The 20,979-nt window shown below is 27.0% G+C and overlaps 1 protein-coding gene across 3 annotated transcripts in view; it reads left to right on the top strand.

Annotated features, from left to right (window-relative positions):
- The window catches only part of LOC145843450 (uncharacterized), a 59,517-nt gene extending 42,568 nt beyond the window's left edge, over positions 1-16,949 (top strand). Inside the window, exons 16-23 of one of the 3 annotated variants that reach the window (XM_082950937.1) lie at positions 5,628-5,777; positions 8,023-8,163; positions 10,149-10,230; positions 14,361-14,408; positions 14,480-14,537; positions 16,011-16,120; positions 16,231-16,337; positions 16,498-16,949. In XM_082950937.1, the coding sequence (XP_082807063.1) occupies positions 5,628-5,777; positions 8,023-8,163; positions 10,149-10,230; positions 14,361-14,408; positions 14,480-14,537; positions 16,011-16,120; positions 16,231-16,337; positions 16,498-16,647 (846 nt within the window). In that variant the 3' untranslated portion in view covers positions 16,648-16,949. Of the gene's footprint in view, positions 1-5,627; positions 5,778-8,022; positions 8,164-10,148; positions 10,231-14,360; positions 14,409-14,479; positions 14,538-16,010; positions 16,121-16,227; positions 16,338-16,497 lie in introns of all 3 variants that reach the window. The other 2 variants (XM_082950936.1, XM_082950938.1) reach the window with 2 other exon arrangements.
- Positions 16,950-20,979: the final 4,030 nt, after the last annotated feature.

Genomic DNA, 20,979 nt, shown 5'->3' with positions numbered 1-20,979 from the left:
CTTGCGAGCATTGGCCCTCCCTCATGTTCAAAGCGTCAAACGCTGGTGAAACGTAATTATTTTGACAACTGTTGTATCGTGCGTCAGCCATGTTTATTCTCTCCCTTTCTTGTGTAACTTTGGCTAACGCTGTCCGACAATCGCTCAAAAGAGCTTTGAGTTCTTCGTTTTGTTGTTTCAAATTGAACTCGTCAGCATCATCCGGCGCTAAATAGTGATCGGCCTGGTTGTGGCCGGGTGCTGGATACATAGATCCACAATCACTTCCCATTGGCATGGATGGTAACCCGCCTTCTGGGAAACAGTTTTTGCGCATCTCTCGTTTTTTTTCTGTCATCGTCTTCGTTATAAATTCATTTGTGTCTTGAAAGGTTGGAGTAGTCGGGCGGTTAAGGACGCCACTATAACCCTCTGGTGTTGATTCTCTGTTTTCAACTCTGTTTGTTGCTCTATTCTGTTTATAGTTAGGTTCTGCTTTGAATGTTTCCTGATTTGTAGTTGCAGTTTGTGCAGTGTTAGAGTTTGATGTTGGAATGTGAGAATCTGCTAACAGCTCGGAGTTACTTTGTTGGTCTCGCCTCTTAAAGCTTGACGCTTTATCGGCCGAGTGTGCACGCTTCGTGTGCTTCTTGACCATGCCAGTGATATGGGTTGTTGACATGGCCTTGGGATTCCTATTTTTGGAACTCATTCTTCAAGGAAATAACCAACCGGAGAGTTTCCGTGAGGAAATCAATTGCAATTAACCGAGATAGAACTCAGAAATGCAAACAGATAAGAATTCTCCGCAATTAACCGAGTCAACGCTCAGTAATGCGAATTGGTACGAATTCTACGCAATTAACCAAGTTGGGACTCAGTAATGCGAACTGTTGATTTTTCACCGCACTTAACCGAGAATGAGCTCAGTAATGCGAACTGGAAACGAGGTATGGTTAAACGAGGCTCGTCTTAGTATAATATTGACCACTTACCGTAGTCAATTAAAAATTAGAAAATACTTAACAAATGCTACTTTCGTAATCAACCGTTAACTTACTATATTCTAACTTAGATAAATTTAAACTTAGTTAGTTAAATTAGAATGTTAGATAGAGAATTGTTAAAACAAAATTTATTTTACACCTAAAACTATTATTACGATACAAAAAAGAGACACTCACACTCGTGCAGGTCAAAAGCTCAGGAACTAAATTACCACAACAATCACTAGACTGACTACTACAAGACGTCTCGAGCTGGTTTCTAACACCGGTATTCGTTTCGGGTTGAAACTGAATCTCTCGATCAAACGTCTATGCGGACTGGCTACGTGAAAAATAAGCCTCTACGCTGAATGTGTAATCAAAAAGCCTTCTCTAAGTGTGATAACAAATGCCTAATACGAAAAACCTTCGCTGGTTGTAAAAGTAAAATGCCTAATAAGAAATGCCTCTTCGCTGAATGTGTAATACTAAAGCCTACGCCCTTCTTGCGACGTCTATTTTTATGCAGTCTGCTTTTCGAAGAAAAAAGATTTCTCTCTTCTCTTCAAAAAAGCAGTGCGAAGCAGGCGCAATGCTTACAACCTGTTTTAGAAAGAAATCATGCTTATCAATATTTTCTATAATAAAATATCTAAGATAAAATTAAGAAAACACTATACACTTATTTAAAACAGTTAATTAAACTAAACAAAGAACACGGCTTTAGTATTTAAGAACAATTTAAAACATTTTGAACAATGTTTTAGTCCTATTTATTAATATTTTAAGCTCAAGTAATCAACCGTCCAAAACTGTTCGATGTTATACATAAACAATATCTACAACTAACCGAAGCAGTATTAAAGTAATTATTTGTAACTAACTAAGACAAAATAAAACTTATCAACTAGATAGAATACTTTAATGTAAAATATATTTATTAAAACAGTAGTTTCCTGAATGAAGGGGCAATTAAGGGGAGTTATCGCCCTCTTTGGGAAGTCTAATATTAGTTTTTTTTTTCAAAATACTAATTACTAGTATGACGTAGTATACGATAAAAGTTTATAAAAAACAAGATATATCATATTAAAACTACCGTTTAATCTGAACGTCGCATCCAATAAAAGCAAAAAAATTCTAAACTTAATAGTAGTTTTGAGCACAACCACTTACATAAAAACTTTCTATCGTAAAAAAAACATAAAGGTAAACTAGCAATCTCAAAATAAAAATACAAACTAACAAGATTTTTAGCCAAAACCACAATAACGAAATAAACAATAAATTACGCAAATGCCACAAAGAACCATGACTTTTATATAATCACTTTTTTTATACAATTCTATCTACATAGCTGCTGTTACACCTGAAAATACAACCAAGTTTACACCGGGTCTACAAGAAAACATTCAGAAAACGTAACGGAAACCATAAATCATCCTTCGTAATTTTAAACAAAATACTCTTAACTGAACTGTCTATCTGTATTTGAAATCTAGAAGACAAAAGCTTAGGCTGTAACATTAAATAAAATGTTATCAGACAAATAAGTCGACATTTGTTTTAAGAAATGGTTGTTAGCCTGTAATTTACAAAAGATTATTAAAACTAAAGCATCTTACAGAAAATGAAGGTTTTCACTTTTGTACATTACCATGAACTTTTTAAAAATAAAATCAAACAAACTAATTTTAAATAAATACACAAGTTATAATATAACAACAAATACGAAACGTTTTTTACCAAAGAAATAACCAATTTTTGTAATCAAGTCAAATCATAATAATTAGTTCAGCGATTTGCAAGCTGAACTAAAATCTTTATTTTAGTTTGTGGAATCTTACTTCATGCTGCTTAAAAATATTGTTAAGGCCATAAGGTAATTCATTTTTTACTACTGGATCTCATTTTTTCGAGTTTTAATTAAGCTACAAGTTGCGATTTTTAATGTGCAAACTATTTTTTGTCGGAGAATACAATAAGTTCCTTACAGGAGAAAAAAATAAAACGTTGAATAAATAATAATCACTATAAATATACTTTCTTTTAGTTGTTTGAGATAAATACCTTAAGTTTTTAGGAAATTTTCCTAAATTTTGTTTTAACAGATTATTACAAACAATTTAATGTTTCACTGTTATAATAACGAGTTTTTAAAAAGTAAAAAACAATATAGTTATTTGTTAATTAAAAAAGATTGCTCGATTTACTGAAATCTTAGATTTTCATGCATGAATAAGTTTTTAAATAACATAATAGATAAGCAACATTGTTATGTGCAGTTTACTCTTTTATAATACTTGAAAAATCGTATTTTTTTTTGCCACTGAAACCTGGTAGAAAATAAAATATTTAATTTGCACATTATTATCAAAAAAAATTACTTACAAAATTTATTTTGTTTATTTTGGAAAAATAAGATTGAGTTAAAGTTAGTGAAAAACCATACGTCAGATTTTTTATATATTGCAAGGAATATATTCCGAAAATTTGAGGTATTTACCTCAAAAAACGTAGGGAGATATATTACTAGATGTTTTTATTTTTTCACTGTTTCAGTTTTCTCATCCCAAGAACCTATAGTATTTTCCGACTTTAACTGGATATATCACAATAATTAGTTTAAGTATTAAAAAGCTATAAACAGGGTTACCACGGGTCAGGCTAAGTTAATTTTTCGAGGTCAAAATGACCAAAAGTCAGTTTTTATTAGGTAAAAATGGCAAAAAGTCATTTTTTTTAGTTAAAAATGGTAAAATGACAGAATTTGTCAGTTCTAATTTACAAAACTACTTGAATTTCAAAGCCTTAAAATGGAAAAAAAATAACAAAATCCTTTGAAATCAGACTTAAATTGAAAAATTTTCAAAGAAATTTCCTCACAAAATCATTAAATTCAAAGCCTTAAATAATAAAATTAAAAAAAAAATATTTTATATAGTCAGACTAAAATTGCAAAAATTTCTAGAAACATGTTGAGTTATTACCCTATTTGTACAAGTAGTTGTTGTATGTAATTATTTTAGTATTGATGATCTGTGGTAAGAAAACTTTTTAAATGTAACTTTGATATATAAACAAAAGTCTATTTTGAAAAATTTTAGAGTCAGACTGTTTTTTTATTTAAATATCTTTATAATTAAGTTAACTACAAATGTTTAAATTTTAAAACCGTTTTTTATGTTGCGGAATTAATTATGATTTAGTTTGTGTGTTATAATTATAAATTCTTTACCAGTAGTTTGCTTCACATTTTTTACTCTTAAAGATTATTTAGAAAGATGAAAGCAGTGAGAAAAAAGTTTACCTAGTTCAGTGCCAAATTTTTTATAACTAAGTTTTTATTATTTATTTTTACATTCCAATAACTTGTTATTACAGTTATCTTTCGCTGAAGATTCGCATTCTGAACACAGCAGCTACTGAATAGAAAATTTGTAGCTAGTCTAAATTAAAAAAAAAACCTGACAGAATTTTTTTATTTTGGTTCAAAAATGTGTAGTGAGTAAGAAGTGCGTACTAAAATGCGTACATATCAAAATATGTGTACTCAAATTACGTACTTATCAAAATATGTATACTCGGAGTGCGTATCAAACTGGAAATGCGTATTTAAACCGCGTACCTAAGAGGAATGTAAAAGTCAAAATCATTGAAAAGATAGGCTAAATTTACAACATTTTGCGTGGCAACCCTGTATAAAAAGCAACTTGTAGCTTAGTTAAAACTCTACAAAAAAATGCACGTTGTAAAAGTATTAACCATAACCTATGGCCTTTAAAAACTTTTGATTTCATTACAAATATATTGGACAATTTTTTTGAAACTATCCCTCAAATAATTTTTTATAAATTTAAATATGTATATGTAGAGCTTATGAACGAAGAATTGAATTACTGAAACTTGCAATTTTTTTATGTTACTTAGTCGAATTTTGGAATAATTGACGTGATAATGTTACTTAAATACTTTAGAGCTAATTACACTTTAAATAGAGCTTGAAAATTATTTTAAACAGGATGGCCACATAAACCTTGAAAAATCTGGAATTTTAAAATTTAGGCAGAAAAACCTGGATTTTTTTTTGAAACTTTACTTTTTTAACAAATTTTTTTAATAAAAATTTAACTTTATATTAGTTGTTGCAAATTTTAAAACATTATTTAATTAAATAGGTTGATAAATATAAATAATAAAAAATCTATTTAGAACTAACAACAAATTAAAACTAGATTGTATGGCTGTTTATGTTTTATATCAACATAAAGGCTTTGAAAAATCATTTAAGAAAAACTTTGAAAAAATTGATTTAAAATGATAGTACATGTTACAATAGAATAAAACAAACATTAAATAATAGTAATAATGTATAGTATGAGTAGTTTAAATCTTTTAAAAAGCACTTTTTTTAACTTAAGATTAGTTTACTACTAAAAATGGTCAAAAAAAAAGTACTTTCAAAAATTCTTGAAGAAATTTTAAAACCTGGAGAAAAACTGACAGAAACCAGTGCCACCCTGTAATAAAACCTAATGTTTAAAAAAATAAGTTTATAGTTTTAATGTATTTAACAAACTTTATTTTAACTATTTACCTAACTTTTAAAAAATCTTAACTCAGACGTGTGTACTTTATCACATCACAGCTATTTATTTTCAGCTAACACAGCATAGCAATTACAATAAAGTAAAAAAGTTTTTTCGTTGCATTGAAATCAATTACACCAAAAAAAACAAGCCTGAGATACTAAACAGAATCAATAATGTTTTGAAAAAACTAGCGACAGATTCGTCTTATTCCGTCAATCAAGTGTGTACTGTGTTTTTGTACAATAATTGTTAAATTATTTTTAGTTCTAGCAATTGAAAATGCTAATAATTTGTAAATGGTTTATGCATTGATAAGTTAGTTAATCTTTAAACTAATATTTTACAAAAATGTGTAACTAATCTTTGGAAAGTAATTTTTAATCACATACTTAAAAGTTCTGAAGTTTAAAGGAAGTTTTGATTGTAAGAGTTAAATAAATCTTTAAGTTATAATACTTTTTAAATTTCTGAATAAAATGTAATACTACTTTTATAAAACGGCTCTAGTTAATAAGCTAAAATAGTTTGTGATAGTATTAAAAATAATTTTTTGCTTCAATTACGTATGTAAACAAATTACTGGTTTTATATTGATATCGTTATAAACTTTATCTACGTTGGACATAATGTTTAAATGCTAATATATTAAATTAAACTCTCACTAATAAGTTTAATATTTTTTTAAAATTATTCTTTAATGTAGTTAGAAAACTCTTTGAGAACAAGCAGTTTTCTTTAAAATGTTAACACAGGCTATTAACTCGGAATTTACTAATTGCAATAACTTCAATTTATTTAGTTTCAGCACCTTGAACTGTTGCTTCATAAACTTGATATTTACAGGGTTGCCACGAAACCGTGAAATACCTGGAATTTGACAATTTAGGCTAAAAAATCTGGAATTTGAGAAATTTCGAACAAAAAACCTGAATTTTTATACAATTTTTACATGTTAAGTAGTATAATTTTTATTAGACACGAAAAATCTGTCATATAGGTAACATTTTTTGTCATCATCAAAAAAAATGTTAACAAAAAACATATCTAAAGTACATTTACACTATCTTTTTAATGTTGTTATACTATTTAACACAGTTTCCAAACTTAACTTTTAACTAGAAATAGACCCAAAAACATTTACTTTCAAAAATCGGGAAGAAGTTTATCAAAAATCAGTGGCTTATCCTGTATTTAGAAGCAAATAAAATTTATATTAAGACTTAAAAACAATGAAAATAATGGATTAAAAAGAAATAACATATAATTTCATAAAACCTCTAAATTCAGTTTAATACACTGGTAGAAGTTACTCACAACCAAAAATAATATAAACAAGTTTTTATTTATTAAGTAAATTATTGCTTTGTACATGTTCGAAAAAAATCTAATTTTTTTTCTTAAAATTTGTGTTGCTATAAGTATGGGGAAATCTATTTAACATAAATTATAAAAATATAATGTTTTAAAAACCATTTTACTATGGCTTATTTTACTTTTATTGGTATAAACTAGATTGGTAGTCATCAAGAAATGATAAAAACAAAATAATAAATCAAGACTTCGACCATTTATCTATTTTTAGGGTTGTCAAAAATCCTGAAATTTGACATCATAGACAAAAAACAGGGAAAATCTGGAATTTTAAACGAGATCACTAAAAACCTGAATTTTTAACAGTTTTTACCTGAAATATTATTAGATTTTGATTAAGTACAAAAAATCATTCACAATATTTTTTTAATAATTTAGAATTTTATTTATTATATAGCACATTTAAAGTAGCATTACAGTACATTTTTAATATTTTTATGTAATTGAAGACGGTTTTTTTATCTTAAACTTAATCTTATACTAAAAATGGACAAAAAAAGTTTTCATTTAAAAAAACTGGGAAGAAATTTAGAAAACATGTAAAAATTCTCAAAAAACCTTTGGCAACCCTATTTTTAAAGTTACTTCATTTCTCAAATGAATAGTGCAAAAAAATAAGATGAAAGTACATTTTTACATTAATTTAATATAAAATTATTTTGCAAGTATTCAGTTTACTTTAGTTATTAAAAATATAGGAAAAGACTTTCGTGTCCTCAAAATCTGTCTTAAATTTTCAATTTAACTGTTAGATACTTACATCTAATTCAGCATTTGTCATTTAGAACTTCAAAATATCTTTGTTTAGTTAGTTTTATCATAAAAGTTAGCTTTCGATCAATTAACTTTTGTTTAATTTTTTTTTTTAATATTACTGCAAGCTTAAATATTTTATTTACAATAAAAAAACCCAGCTTGAATTCTCAAAAAACTAGAGCCAGCTTACAAAAAGTATATATATTTTTAATCAGTGTGCTAGAAAAACCCAAAACTTAGTTCAATATAATCAGTCGAAAAAAATTTGATAATTATTATCAACAAACACTTATCGTTACTGAAACTACTTTTTTCATTAAAAAAAAGTTATGTTATAGATGAAAGAAACTGTTTTAAAAGTTTTAAAAGATGAAAGGTATCTTTGTGAAGACTTTATCAGGCTTTTTCCTGAAGAGCGACCACCACCAAGTAGATTTCATCAGTCTGAAACAGTTGTGTGGGATGATTCTATTCTAAATGTCAGTAATAGAATAAAATGTAAAAGTATAATATACATATTTATTTTTAAAATCTAAAAAATATTTAGAAATATAGTGTCTTTAATTTTTATTTTACAATGCCAAAAATGTTAGACGTATTTTATCACTTTAACATAATAAATGATAGTTTACTCATAAGTTAAAACTTTATTAGTGTTGTGTTTTTATGGAACCCGGTTTATAACAGAATATGGAAGTTAAATTATTTAAATTTATTAAAAATATTTTAAAAATTAACAATAAGTTTTTAATATTTCAAATAACTATTGTTTTACCTTACATATCATACTTCTAAATAGGAACCTTACAAAGCAACAATCGATTAATGTTTTAAAAGAAAGTATTTTATGTTATGAAAAGGTTTTGTAAATATTATTGATAGTAAAATTAACAGGTTAACGGAAGTAAAATTATTATATTTTTAGCCTAAAAGATTTTAAAGCGCTTTTTTTAATATACATTTGCTTACTAACTTCCATAATAAGTTTTCTATTTGTAAATAAAAAAAGCTGATCAAATTTAAAAAGTGATAAGCTAAAAGATTGAAGACGTAGTGAATATTTTGTATACTCAAATTGTAGCGTATATTATTGCACGAGTACAGTAGACTACCGCTTAAGTACGCACTTTTTTTTTATACGTACCCGCCTTAAGTACGCACTTGTCCAGAAAAACAAGAAAATAATTTACTTTCATTTTTACTTAAAAATCAAATTAAAGAACTAGTTTTAAAAAATCTACCTTCTGGATAAATACAGCATTTAAAAGATTTAGTGTCACTGTGAGTTGCTTGAAGTTGAACTAATGAACATTGTATAGCAAATTTTAATAACTATGTTAACAAAACTAGAAAAATAAAAGTTTTAAAAATCCAATTCAATCTACATTTTTAACTGTGCCGTTATATGTACAATTTATTTATCAAAATAAAGGATGTTATTTAGAACTTCTAAGAAATTCCAGTTTTTTTGCCTAAATTTTTAATCATCAAGTTTTTCCAGATTGTTTATGTTTCCAGGTAGAATGATTGACTAGCTGAGTTAGCCTGAGACTTTAACAACTTTTAAACTAGGGTGAGTAATCCTGAGTAGTCTAAGTGGCCTAAGATTGTGACAGTCCTGTTATTAAATGTTAATTAACTAAATACTTATGTAGTGGTTGCAGAAAAGTGAAAAGAACAATGATATTTGAGCTGTAATGCTATAAAATAAATAAATCTAGATGTCAAAGTTAAAAAAAACCTACAAATACAACACAGTTAAGTCATAATTTAATTTAAGTGTACACACATTGATGTTTAGAAAATGTTTGGTAAACACAATGTAGTTTTGTACTTTCCCTCTAACAAAACAAAATATCTGGCTAGTTGTAAGAAAGAAAACAAACAACTAAATTTCATATTATACTATGTCATCAAAAGTACGCACTACCCGTGCTAAGTACGCACTTATTGTTCGGGTTCAATTTGCGTACTTAAGCGGTAGTCTACTGTATATGATATTTATGAAATACATTAAAACAGTGCATCTTTTATAAGTTAATTGTTGTGGTATTTCGGTTAAAGTAAGGTTAAGGAACTATCAGTTTGTAAAAAAAAACCTTTTAATAGATTTTTTGTAATAACTTTTAACACACTTAAATGTGAATGTCTATGCAGTTTTAAAATATTATTTCTTTAGATAATTATTATATTTTTAAATGAAAGCTCATCTTAAAACACTATATCTTAAATATAGTATTTCTAAAACTTGAAAATACACTTTAATGATATACATTTAAAAATAAGATACTAACTTTAATAACATATTTTTGCTTTTGTCTTCTTGTTTTATAATGTGAGACAATAATAAATATTTTTTGGTAATATTAAAAAAATTTACTATATGAAATTTTCGTACAATCAATGATCATGTTATCCAAAAAGTTAAACTTCGTCTAAAATATTTACCAGTTTTATTTTACAGAAAAAGCCAAACGTAGATAAAAAATATGAGATGATTGTATTAGATGCCAATGGAGAGTTTAAACCTGGTCACCCTTCTAAATGTAAGTAAGATTTTATTATTTCTTAATTACTATGTAACTCTTTAAAAGAAGAGTGTGAAAATTAGTCAGTTGTTAAATAAGTATCCTTTACTTATTTCCTAAATAAATGTAATTATTAAATGTAAAAACTGGTAAGATTCACTTTCTTTTTTAAACTCAAGATTGCCTGGATCCGAAATACTTTAAGTTGCTTTTAATGTACCTAGAACATAACCTTCAAATGCAAGGTGATGAAATGTTAAACTACTACTTACTTGTTATGAATTATTATTTATTTATAGGTCATTTAAATAAGTTTAGATAAAGAATTTCCGGATTATTAATTTCATTGATTCACCTTCCAACACAACTCAAGATCCGACTGGATTCGAGTCTTGTTTTAATCAACATCTAATCATATCCGGATCTTAGCAAAAATTTATCAATTGTTGGTAGTAAAGTATTCATAAATTTAGATTGAACTAAAAACATTGTTAACATGACATTCTCTATTAAAGATAAATGCGAAAGTAGTCGGAAAACTATGTGTCTATAAGTTTGAAGTATAAATAAAGAGTACTGTTTACTATTTTCATGTAATAAATTTGTAAAATTTCAATCGGTGTAAACTTAATCAACAAAAAGCTGTAACCTCTATATCAATCACATAAGAAAGTATAATTCAAAAGTTCAAAAAGACAATAAAGAAAATAAAAACTCAAAAAAGCGTAGTCTGATATAAAAAAGTTTTCAATGTACATAAACCGGGGTTTTAAGCTTATTTGTTTAATACATGCTTGATATATAGTTGAAAATGGTTTTTGCTCACGTCAAAACATAAAATCTACATCCTTTTAGTTTCTTGCCCACTTATGGTTTTTAACTGAGCGGTATAAATCGCGGAAAAGTAGTTTTTTCTAAATATATGTGATAAACCAGTTCTAAGAGTTTTTGCCACAAGTTAATCATTACATAAGTGGAAATCTACAATTGTTTTTCCTAGGTAATTACTACCACATTGAGAACTGTACTTATAGATAATACTACTTTATTCGTTTATGAGGTACACACTTCGGAATTTCCACTTAACTGCCGTAGGAGTGCAGTGCAGCCCTTGACGAACTAAACCATAAATCTGCCTTACTCTTTCAGAAATTTCTTTAAAAAATTCTCCAGAACATCACCAAGAGAAAATATTTTTAAGTATTTTTAATGATAAATATTTTTTACCTTTTAAGCTTAAAAAAAAAATTTTTGTAAATAGAGGTTGTTGACTACAATAATCCTTTTATATTTCTATATTATCTATCTTATTTTGAAATAGTTTTTTTAATCGGTTTTAAAGTTTTATTCTTTAATACTTAAGTTTTACAAAGTTTAATGTACTAGCTACAGTTTTGTTAAGTTTAATTTAGTAATTACATATTTACACATTAAATATGTGGTGAAAACAGATTTAACAAAGGGTTCAATTAAAATTGAAGATTCTTTTATTTAAAATTAATTGTTACAAGTTCAGACGGTTTCTAACTATCACTGCTGAACGGATTATCAAACTGCAATTCTGTAATAAAAAAAATAAAAGTGGCAAACTATGTAAAATTTGGTAAAAAATTAGTTAAATTTATAAAAAAGATTATAAAAACTTGTTCTTTAAATTTTAAGTGCCGCTTTAAATTTTTTACAATAATAAGTAAAGTATTGTAAAAAACTAAAAATAAACTAAGTTAAGTTGGAATTTGTGAAAAATCTACAAATAAAGCAAAGTTTATTATATGTATTTTACAGAATATTTGTATGGTCAAAGCTTGAACTGTATTACTTTGAAGTATAAAATGGCTTTAGTTAATAAACTTTTATTTCAAAAGTTAGGTTAGTATATCATAGTGGGCCCAAATTGCTCTAAACTAGAAATAGACATACATAATTAAAAACTTATTTATCTACCTAAACTGATTTTAGTCTGCAGATTTGGTAATGTTTTAAGCATGCACTTGCTAAAAGAAGTTTTAAACCAAAAATAATAAAATGTTCTGGATTTTAAGTAAATTAAACGGTGTTTAAATCGATTAAGTAAAACCGATTTTTTACCTTTGTGACAATGCGTAGTAATAAACATACATTATTTGTTTTCTTAGTTATAACAAATGATTCTGTCATTTTAATTCATAAACATGTACAACTTATATGATTGCTTTCACAAGTATAAAGCCGTCGTAAAATAAAGTATTATTAAAATAAAACAATAAAGCTGGGTAATCTACTTTTTTGCAAACTATTTAATAATTGCAAAATTAACACATATACGATTGAGTGTAAATTAAAAAAAAAAATTGTTTAACTAAAAAACTATGCATAAATAATTAAGAAACAACAATTTCACTACTCATAAATTTTTTTTGAGTATTAACCCTAGAATTTAAATAAAATAACCACAACGTGAAAGAAATCTATCTGCACTTATTATAAATTTACAACAGGATTTTAGTAGTGTTCTGTATGAATTATTGCTTTGAATGTCATTATTCAAAGCACAGCTAAGACAGGTATGATCACTGTCCATACATAATGTACAGTATAAAGCTTTTTTAAAAGAACGAATTCGTTCTTGTACCATTAGGTTTGACCGCTCAAGCGCCCTGGTCAAAACATCTTAAAGCTGTAGTTCACCACTTCACTTGCGAGACAACGGTTCCATGTAACGTCTTAAGTATTTGACGTTTGCTTTTAAAGCTTCTTCAGATAAGTTTCGACCATAATTATTATTTACTTTTATTAATTGTGATGAATGCTGTATAGATCCATGCAGTGTGTAATTCAATTTTGCTGAAATGAAACTAGCCATAAGCAAATTTTCTACATCTCTTACCAAAGTTTTATTGGCATCTTTAACAATTGAGTTATTGAAGAAATAAATTTAATAAGCACACCCATTTATTGTGTAATATAAGAACATTTGCTCGTCTAGCTTCAGGTACAATCTCAACAATAACTGAACCCATTTTGAAATAATATTAAAGCTGTTTGCAAGCATCTCCCGTCTTTGTTGTTGTCCCGCTATGACCCACTTTGTTGACTTGTTCCAATGTTAAACCAGTCTTTTGTTTAATTTTTTTCCAACAATTAATCTTTTATTTATTCACATAATCAGTTTGATTACCAAAAAATTTTATTCTCCACTTATTTACTTTTGCAATAGTTCTAGAAAGAAATCTGATGAACTATCGAATGACATTAATATACGAATGAGTTATTGTAATAACGCGCTGTTCACTTTCTGTTAGTGGCTTTTGAGTTAACCCTTTTCTTATTGAAAATTCATTAGGCGCCTTAGTTACAATTGCAGATAAGTCATTCCAAAGTTACATGTTCTCACTTGCAGATAGATCTGTTGAAAACCCTTTTGTAATACTTTGAGGGTCAAGCCATTCTTTGGTTGAGCACAGAAGGCAATCAGCTACACAAAGACCTGGAAGTTTCTTGTTTTACTTAATATCTTTCATTGAACATAATGTCTTTGATTCTATTCTTATAACAATGTGTATGTCATCAAACAACTTTGACGTCGAACCCATTTTCGTGAATCAATTTTTTGGCATTATCTAAAGTTTAGCAGTTAAGCTTAGCAACTGTCTGGACTTGTAGTAATTATTTTTCATTATATATACATTCAAATAATGCACAATAAGTTTTTACTCAATTCAGGACAAGTTTGTTTTTTAAAACATGATGTATGCAAGTACTTAACCGTCATATTAGTCTTAAGCATTTACAATATTTTTTATATTGTATTTTGGTTTTGTTTAATTTTACTAAGAATGTTTACTGATGAGTGTTGACCAAGATAAATTTAAATAAATAGTTTCAAATTAGGCACTCTGGTATATTTAATGTTTTGCTAAACTTTGCTCCTGGAGTTCACACATCAAAAATTTATCCCTCTTCTAATAAAATTTAGGTACTCTAACTTTTTTCTACCAACAGCTATTTGTTTAATCAATGAATCATACAACTTAAACATTAACTCGAATGTAAATTTGATTTATCAATTAATATTTAGAGCATGGTATACCTTCCTTAAATAAAAACAAAGTTACTATTTGTTTTTGTTAAGATTTTGCTAATGTTACAAAGTTATTTTCTTATTTCAGTTGACCTCAAAGCTCAGAAAAAAGCGCTCCATAACAAAAAAGCTAAAAGTTAGTTCAATTTTTTTTACTTCATTTCGTAAAAATGTTTGACTGCCATAAAAAATATATTGTTATTTCAGTATTAAACAAGACAAGAATAGATCTAGAAGCGGTTTCTAATGCAGAAAATAAGCAATGGTTAGATTTTTTTAATTGATAATAAAACTTTTATGGTTTTGCTATTTTTAGATTATCCGTTTGACTACTACAATGGGTGCACTACTATTTAAATTCCGACAAATCAACTTTTAATAATTCTGTGTTTTTGTTCATATATCTCTTAATAAATGTTTTTAAAAAATGTTTTACTACCATTATCTTATTAACTAGAATTTAGATCTACATACACGTTTTTCATTTTTTTAAAGTTAAAACTATTTTTTGAGTTACAGATAAAAAAAAGTTTTTAAATATAGTAATTTTTATAAATTTTTAAATTTCCTTCTAATTATTGTTTTTTATAATTTTTTTATTATCATAGTTTTTCTATTTAGACCTAAAAAAGAATGCTCAATTTACTGGGATGTAAAGAGCTTATATAAATAGATTTATGCAAATTTTATATTTTATTCGCGACTGGTTTCGGTGACAAGAGATTGCGACCTTTTCAAGCAAAAATAAAATATGAAACTGCATATAACAATGTTAGTTAATTATACTGTTGTTTAAAAACTTATTCATGCGTGAAGAATATAAACAAAAATAAAAATGTTGCATATTTGAAAATTCAAGCATGTCAGAGTATATTTAGGTAAAATTGGAACTAGTTTAAAAAAAAAAGGATTGAATTAATATTAATATAATGAGTCAAAATAAAAAAACTGAATCCAGAGCTTTTCTTTTTAAAAATAATAATAATAAAATATTTATCTAAATGAAATTAAGAATTGTCTAAAATTGTGGTTTTAAGCCAAGAATCAACAAAACATTAATAAAACTCAAAGTCGCTGAAGATTTCAAAATCTAATTTGTGTTAAGTTAACATAACAGTCAAAATTTAGACGGATTTAATAACTATCTAAAAAAAATTCTAAAAATTTATCTAAGTTGAATTAAGAACTGTTTAAAAAAACCTTTTTTCCAATTGAAGTCAAATGTCAAGAAAAATAGCCTATTTTTTACTTTAATTATGATTTGGTTTAAGTTTTGTCTGCTTTCCAGTTTATTAGTAAAAATCTGTTTCTGTGTCTGCAGTTTTTTTATTTTGACTCATTATATTAATATTAATTCAATCCTTTTTTTTTTAAACTAGTACCAATTTTACCTAAATGTACTCTGATATGCTTGAATTTTCGAATATGCAACATTTTTATTTTTGTTTATATTCTTCACGCATGAATAAGTTTTTAAACAACAGTATAATTAACTAACATTGTTATATGCAGTTTCTTTTTAATAAATCTTTTAAGAAGAAAAAGAAAAAATAACTTTTTTGCATTCTTAAATTTCTTGTACAGTTATAAAGATTAGTAATTATTCTTAATTGACAATACAATTGTTTTATTTTTAACTAAAAGCTTTGTAAAATGCTATTTTTAATGCATAGCTATTTTTATAATTTTTAGTTCTACTTTTAACAACTGTTCTTAGTTTTTTTTTGATACAATATAGGCCTAAAACTACTTCAATCGTTGAAGAAAATTTACGAAAAGAACAAATACAAAAACCTGAGGAGAAAATTTTACAGAAAGATACATTAAAGAAAGAAGAAAAAAATAAATGTAAGTACACTATTTACTTATTTTGAACTTTTTATTCATTTTAAGTTTGCGAAATGCACTTAACCTGACTATTTATATTATTACTTTTAATCGATGTTTGATTACAGCAGACTTGTTTTGGACTAAATCGGAAGACCAAAAGTTTTTAAAGATTATCGTTCCTATTATTAAGCTAAATGAGAAAAATACAAGCCTTCTAGATGCAATGTTTAAAAAAGTAAGTTGGTTCAAATCATTTTGATTTTTTCTATTTATCTAGTTGTGTTTTCAATACTGTTTGCTAAACAAGTAACATAAAAAAAAACAAATTTAATACTTTAAATAATTTCTCTATTAATAGTTAAGAAAATGATTTTTAATAAAAAATGCATTTTCAGGCATCGTCTGAATTAAAAAGAAGTGTAAGCGATTTAAAACAGCGGTTTGACATTTGGGAAGAAAAAATTAGAGAGAAAATAAAAAAGCAAGAAGAGGAAGAAAGTGGAGAATCAGATTCAAGTGATGGCGTGTCTTCGATAGAAGAATAGTTTTAAAAAAAACATAGAAAGATGAATAATTGTTTTTGTTTGGTCGTTAACTTTTTAGATTATGTTGTATTATTATGTTTATTTCAATCATCTTGTGGTAAGATATTTTATTATTTAATAGTTTTTGTTTTAAAATACAGTTTTTCTTGAGAATGTTTAAAAAATAAACGAGTAAGATGTTTTTTGTTAGACCAAATTAGCAGCATTTAGTATGTAATTATTAACTGGATAGAAGCTTAATTTATGTGTAAAGTACAATTGAATATATATGCAAAAACTTCTTGCAATGTTCTAAAGCAGAAGTTGGCAGTATTTTTTAAGTAGAACATTTTTTGTTGAACAAGCTGCTCGAGGGCTGCAGTTATGTATAGTAGTTGTATTAATCAATATATTTATTTAAATCACAAATGTAAAAGATATAGTCAATACTTGTAATTGCTAGTTATGATTGGTGATCTACCAAATCCATAAATTAGGATCCTAAATAATTTAAGCTTTATAATGTTAATATAAACAAAGTTATAAAAAATTAACTATTATAATACTACTAATTTAATAAGAAAGGTTTAATCATTCATCTTGTTAAAAAAGAAACTCAGTATTACTGTCAAAATATTTTGTTTTAACACTAACAAAAAATAAATGAACATCTTATACACTATCTTTCGCATTCTGTAGGTACTACTTTGACATGGTGGACTATTCGGTTAAAAACTAAAAAAAAAACTTCTGCATTCGGAAATACATTTGTAGCAATGCGTTGTGTCAACTACACTGCTGCTTAACTATATAAAATGTTAAAGCAGTTTAATAATATGGCTTACAAGTTACTATTCTTCAGCTGTAACAATATAATTGGAATCATATTTATTGTAAGTACTGGACAGTTTTTTTTAACTTTTTATAACCAAATTTTTTAGGCCGAATTTAATTTAAAATTTGAATATTAAATATCTCTATTTCTTTTTTTTAATATTAATCAGTCTTCAAAAACCTTTAAAAAATTTAAGAGCTCTTGGTTTAAATAATGTAGTTAATAATCAACGTTCTTTTTTTTTAGTTACACAAATCTTTGAAGTATAATTTCATACAAGCGTTCTTTTTTAAAATAAATATTTATAACTAATTCTAAAGCTGATGAAAATAACAATTTATTTGTGAAAAATTTAAAAAGCGCTGAAGAGCATGTTAAGATTCATAGTAAGTTATACATTAAGATCACCAAAGTTAAACTAAATGTTTACTATGCCTTTGAAAAAGTTTTTTAAGCAAAAACACAATAATCTAAGCATAAAAGTGAAAAAGTCGATCGCGGAAAGCTAAGTTTTTCCATCAAACCGGATCTGGCCAAATCCTAGCTACCACTTAAACATAAACCAGCCAGATCTGATTGTATTTTGTAGATCACTAATTATAACGTTAAAAATCTAATTGCAAATGTTTATTATTTAAAAAAAAATATGTTTCTTGCTGAAAGATACGTCGCAGGTCTGTCGATCATCTGACAACACATTGAGTCGGTCAGATATGTTAATCAGCTCCGGATTACTTTGCCGAGTATGCCTACTACTACCTGACGTCTTTTCAGCCGATTGTGCACGCGTAGCGTGCTTACAAACTAGCTTCGTGAGGCTAGAAGCCGAAAGTGTCTTAGGTTTATTACTAGAAGTACTCCAAGAATAATAAGAATTAAATATCTTATTAGTGACTAGACAGCAGTTATTTAAATTTAAACTAATGGTTTAGTATATAATTTAATGTATACTTCTGATATAAGCTAGGTAGTACTTATTAGACTTATTCTGTAGTGATTCTAATAAATAATCTTAATATAAGCTAGAAAGTAAATATTTAGTTTAACTTTGGTGATCTTAATGTATAACTTACTATGAATCTTAACATAGAATAAATTACAATACACTAGTACTAATAATGTAAAACTTACTTGTTTACTTTCTACCAATAATACTAAAAAATAGATTTTAGGCTTTCAAATTTTATGTTACACTAACAAATAAAGCGATACAAAAGAAAATTCACACACATGCAAGTCAGAGCTCGGCGGTTTGTTTGCACTGCACTTTTTACTAAAATTATTATCTTTAAATTTTAGTTCTCAATAATTCCTACTGAAGTCATAGCAAAGCTATAACATGAAGCATATTAAACGTCTAAAAGTCCGCTTTAGTTGATTTTCAATAGAAGTTTATGCTGAAGAAACAGTTGTCAAAATAAAGGAAAGCTGGAAATTGATTGTAATCGATATACACTTGCTTAAATTTTTCGGTGGTTCTCACAGAGGTCAATTGACCCACCGTAAAAGTGTAACGCGCAAAAAAAAAACGGTTGTAAGTAACCAACGAATGCCGAAAAGCGTATAGAAAATACACTTGCTTTCATTTCTCAACGGTTTTTACTGATATCAGTTGACTACAATATAAGTGCAATGCTTTGAGAAACAGTCGCCAAAAACAACAACAGCTAAAATACAATTTACGTGACGTTCACAACTAGACCGAAACACGTTTTTCTAGGTTTCGTTTGTTACAAAGTCAAAAAATACACTATTAAAACACAGTGAAATGTTGTACTCAAAGAACCAAAAAGAATATGCTAAAACAAAAGAGCGTTTGCCTTTAATGTAGCTAATAGTTACTATTTTCGCTAGCAATAATAACAACAATAAGAGTCAGCCTAAATAAAAAACTAATGAACTTTCAAATTCAAAGCGCATTTTCTTTAAAAAAGTTGCAACGCTTAATTATACTTCGACGGGAGTTTTAACATTCTACTTAAAAGTATTCAAAGCCTACGCCACTTTCAAGCAGCGCTCGGCTTTATATAGGTATTGCTACAGTAAACTTTCTTCTTGTTTCAAAGTCTCTCGGAGAACAAGCAGATAATGCTTACACCACTTTTTGCTCATGCTTAAAACTTTTTTGAAAAGAATAGGCAAGCCGACTTCGAATCCTAACCCTGCTCAGGGGAGTTGTATTTGTTTTCTAACCACTTTAGGTTGCATTCTAGATTAGTCCATTAAGCACTAGGCTTAAGCTCTGACATAAATAGTGAAAAAAAAATCTTTAACATTTACACATAAAATATAAATGTTTAAATGCAGGGCGATGGTAGATAAGTTTTTTAGCAATTCATTTAAGTGCAGGAAAAACATTGTAAAAAGTGATCAATAAGGCGCCTGTCTATATATAAAAAATTAATCGGTTGTATAAAATTAAGAGTAAAATTGTACAAAGAATTTAGTTTAAACTTTTACTGTGAAAAGTAAACTGTTAATAGCATTAAAACTACAACACAAACGTTTACGTTTGAAAAATATATACTACAATATATTTATCTATCGTAAAGTCTCTTTAATTTCGAGGATATGACCACTGGGGGTACATGAAAGCTTTTTCTTTGTTCGGGTTTCATGCATGGCTCAGTCTTTGCTGAGAACTTGTTTATTACTGTCGTAATACGATCCGCTTCCTGGACCTGAAGTAACAACCGTTGTATATAAGCGTTGATAGAAGAACATACAGCTCCATTTATTTGTAACTAGATTGATTACTCAATATGTGTCGTCTGATTTATATTAAGTACAATAAAATATCATCTAGCATTTATAATACAGTAATTAAACAAGGAAAGGTTTAATGATGATTAGTAATACCAATAAATTAAGTGTGCCAACATCCATACCTTATAATATAAAATCAGTAAAAGTTAATTAAAAGTTTGTATGAAATGATTATTACAAAAAAAAAATTTCAATCTCTCCTTCGAAAAATATCGCTTAGAAAACAATGATAAAATCAACTGTCTTTAAATCTAATAACGTACCAAAATAATAAAATACTAGTTCTAAACTAAATCTAATAATTTTAAACAGTAACTTTTTCATTAATCAAACAATCATTAAATAAGAGGACCCAGCACGATCTGGTGTACATATGGCATGAATCAAAGTTCAATAGATTTACCGGTATGGCTTATACGCACGAATCAGTGCAGACATTATTCAACAATATTCATAGGAATCTTTTTTTTTTTACTTTTCGATATTCAAAAATCATTTACTAACAGGTCCAATTATCTACAACAAGCTAATAAAGTTGTACAGACTTCAATAAAAAACGCACTTTAAACGGTACGGACACACCTAAGGAAATCACTAGTATAATTGTTTATTAAACATCAAAAAAGCACTCGAAAATTTTGGTCTACAGACCTGGTGTACAAAAACCCTTTCAGTTATTTAAGTCAAACTAAATAAAAAATTAATCAAATTAATGACTAAAAACAATGATGTATATTACAACTGCTTTAAAA

Source organism: Thalia democratica, chromosome 8, assembly GCF_965202585.1.
Source record: "Thalia democratica chromosome 8, ktThaDemo2.hap1.1, whole genome shotgun sequence".
NCBI lineage: Eukaryota > Metazoa > Chordata > Thaliacea > Salpida > Salpidae > Thalia > Thalia democratica.
This window is presented reverse-complemented; position numbering and strand designations above follow the sequence as displayed.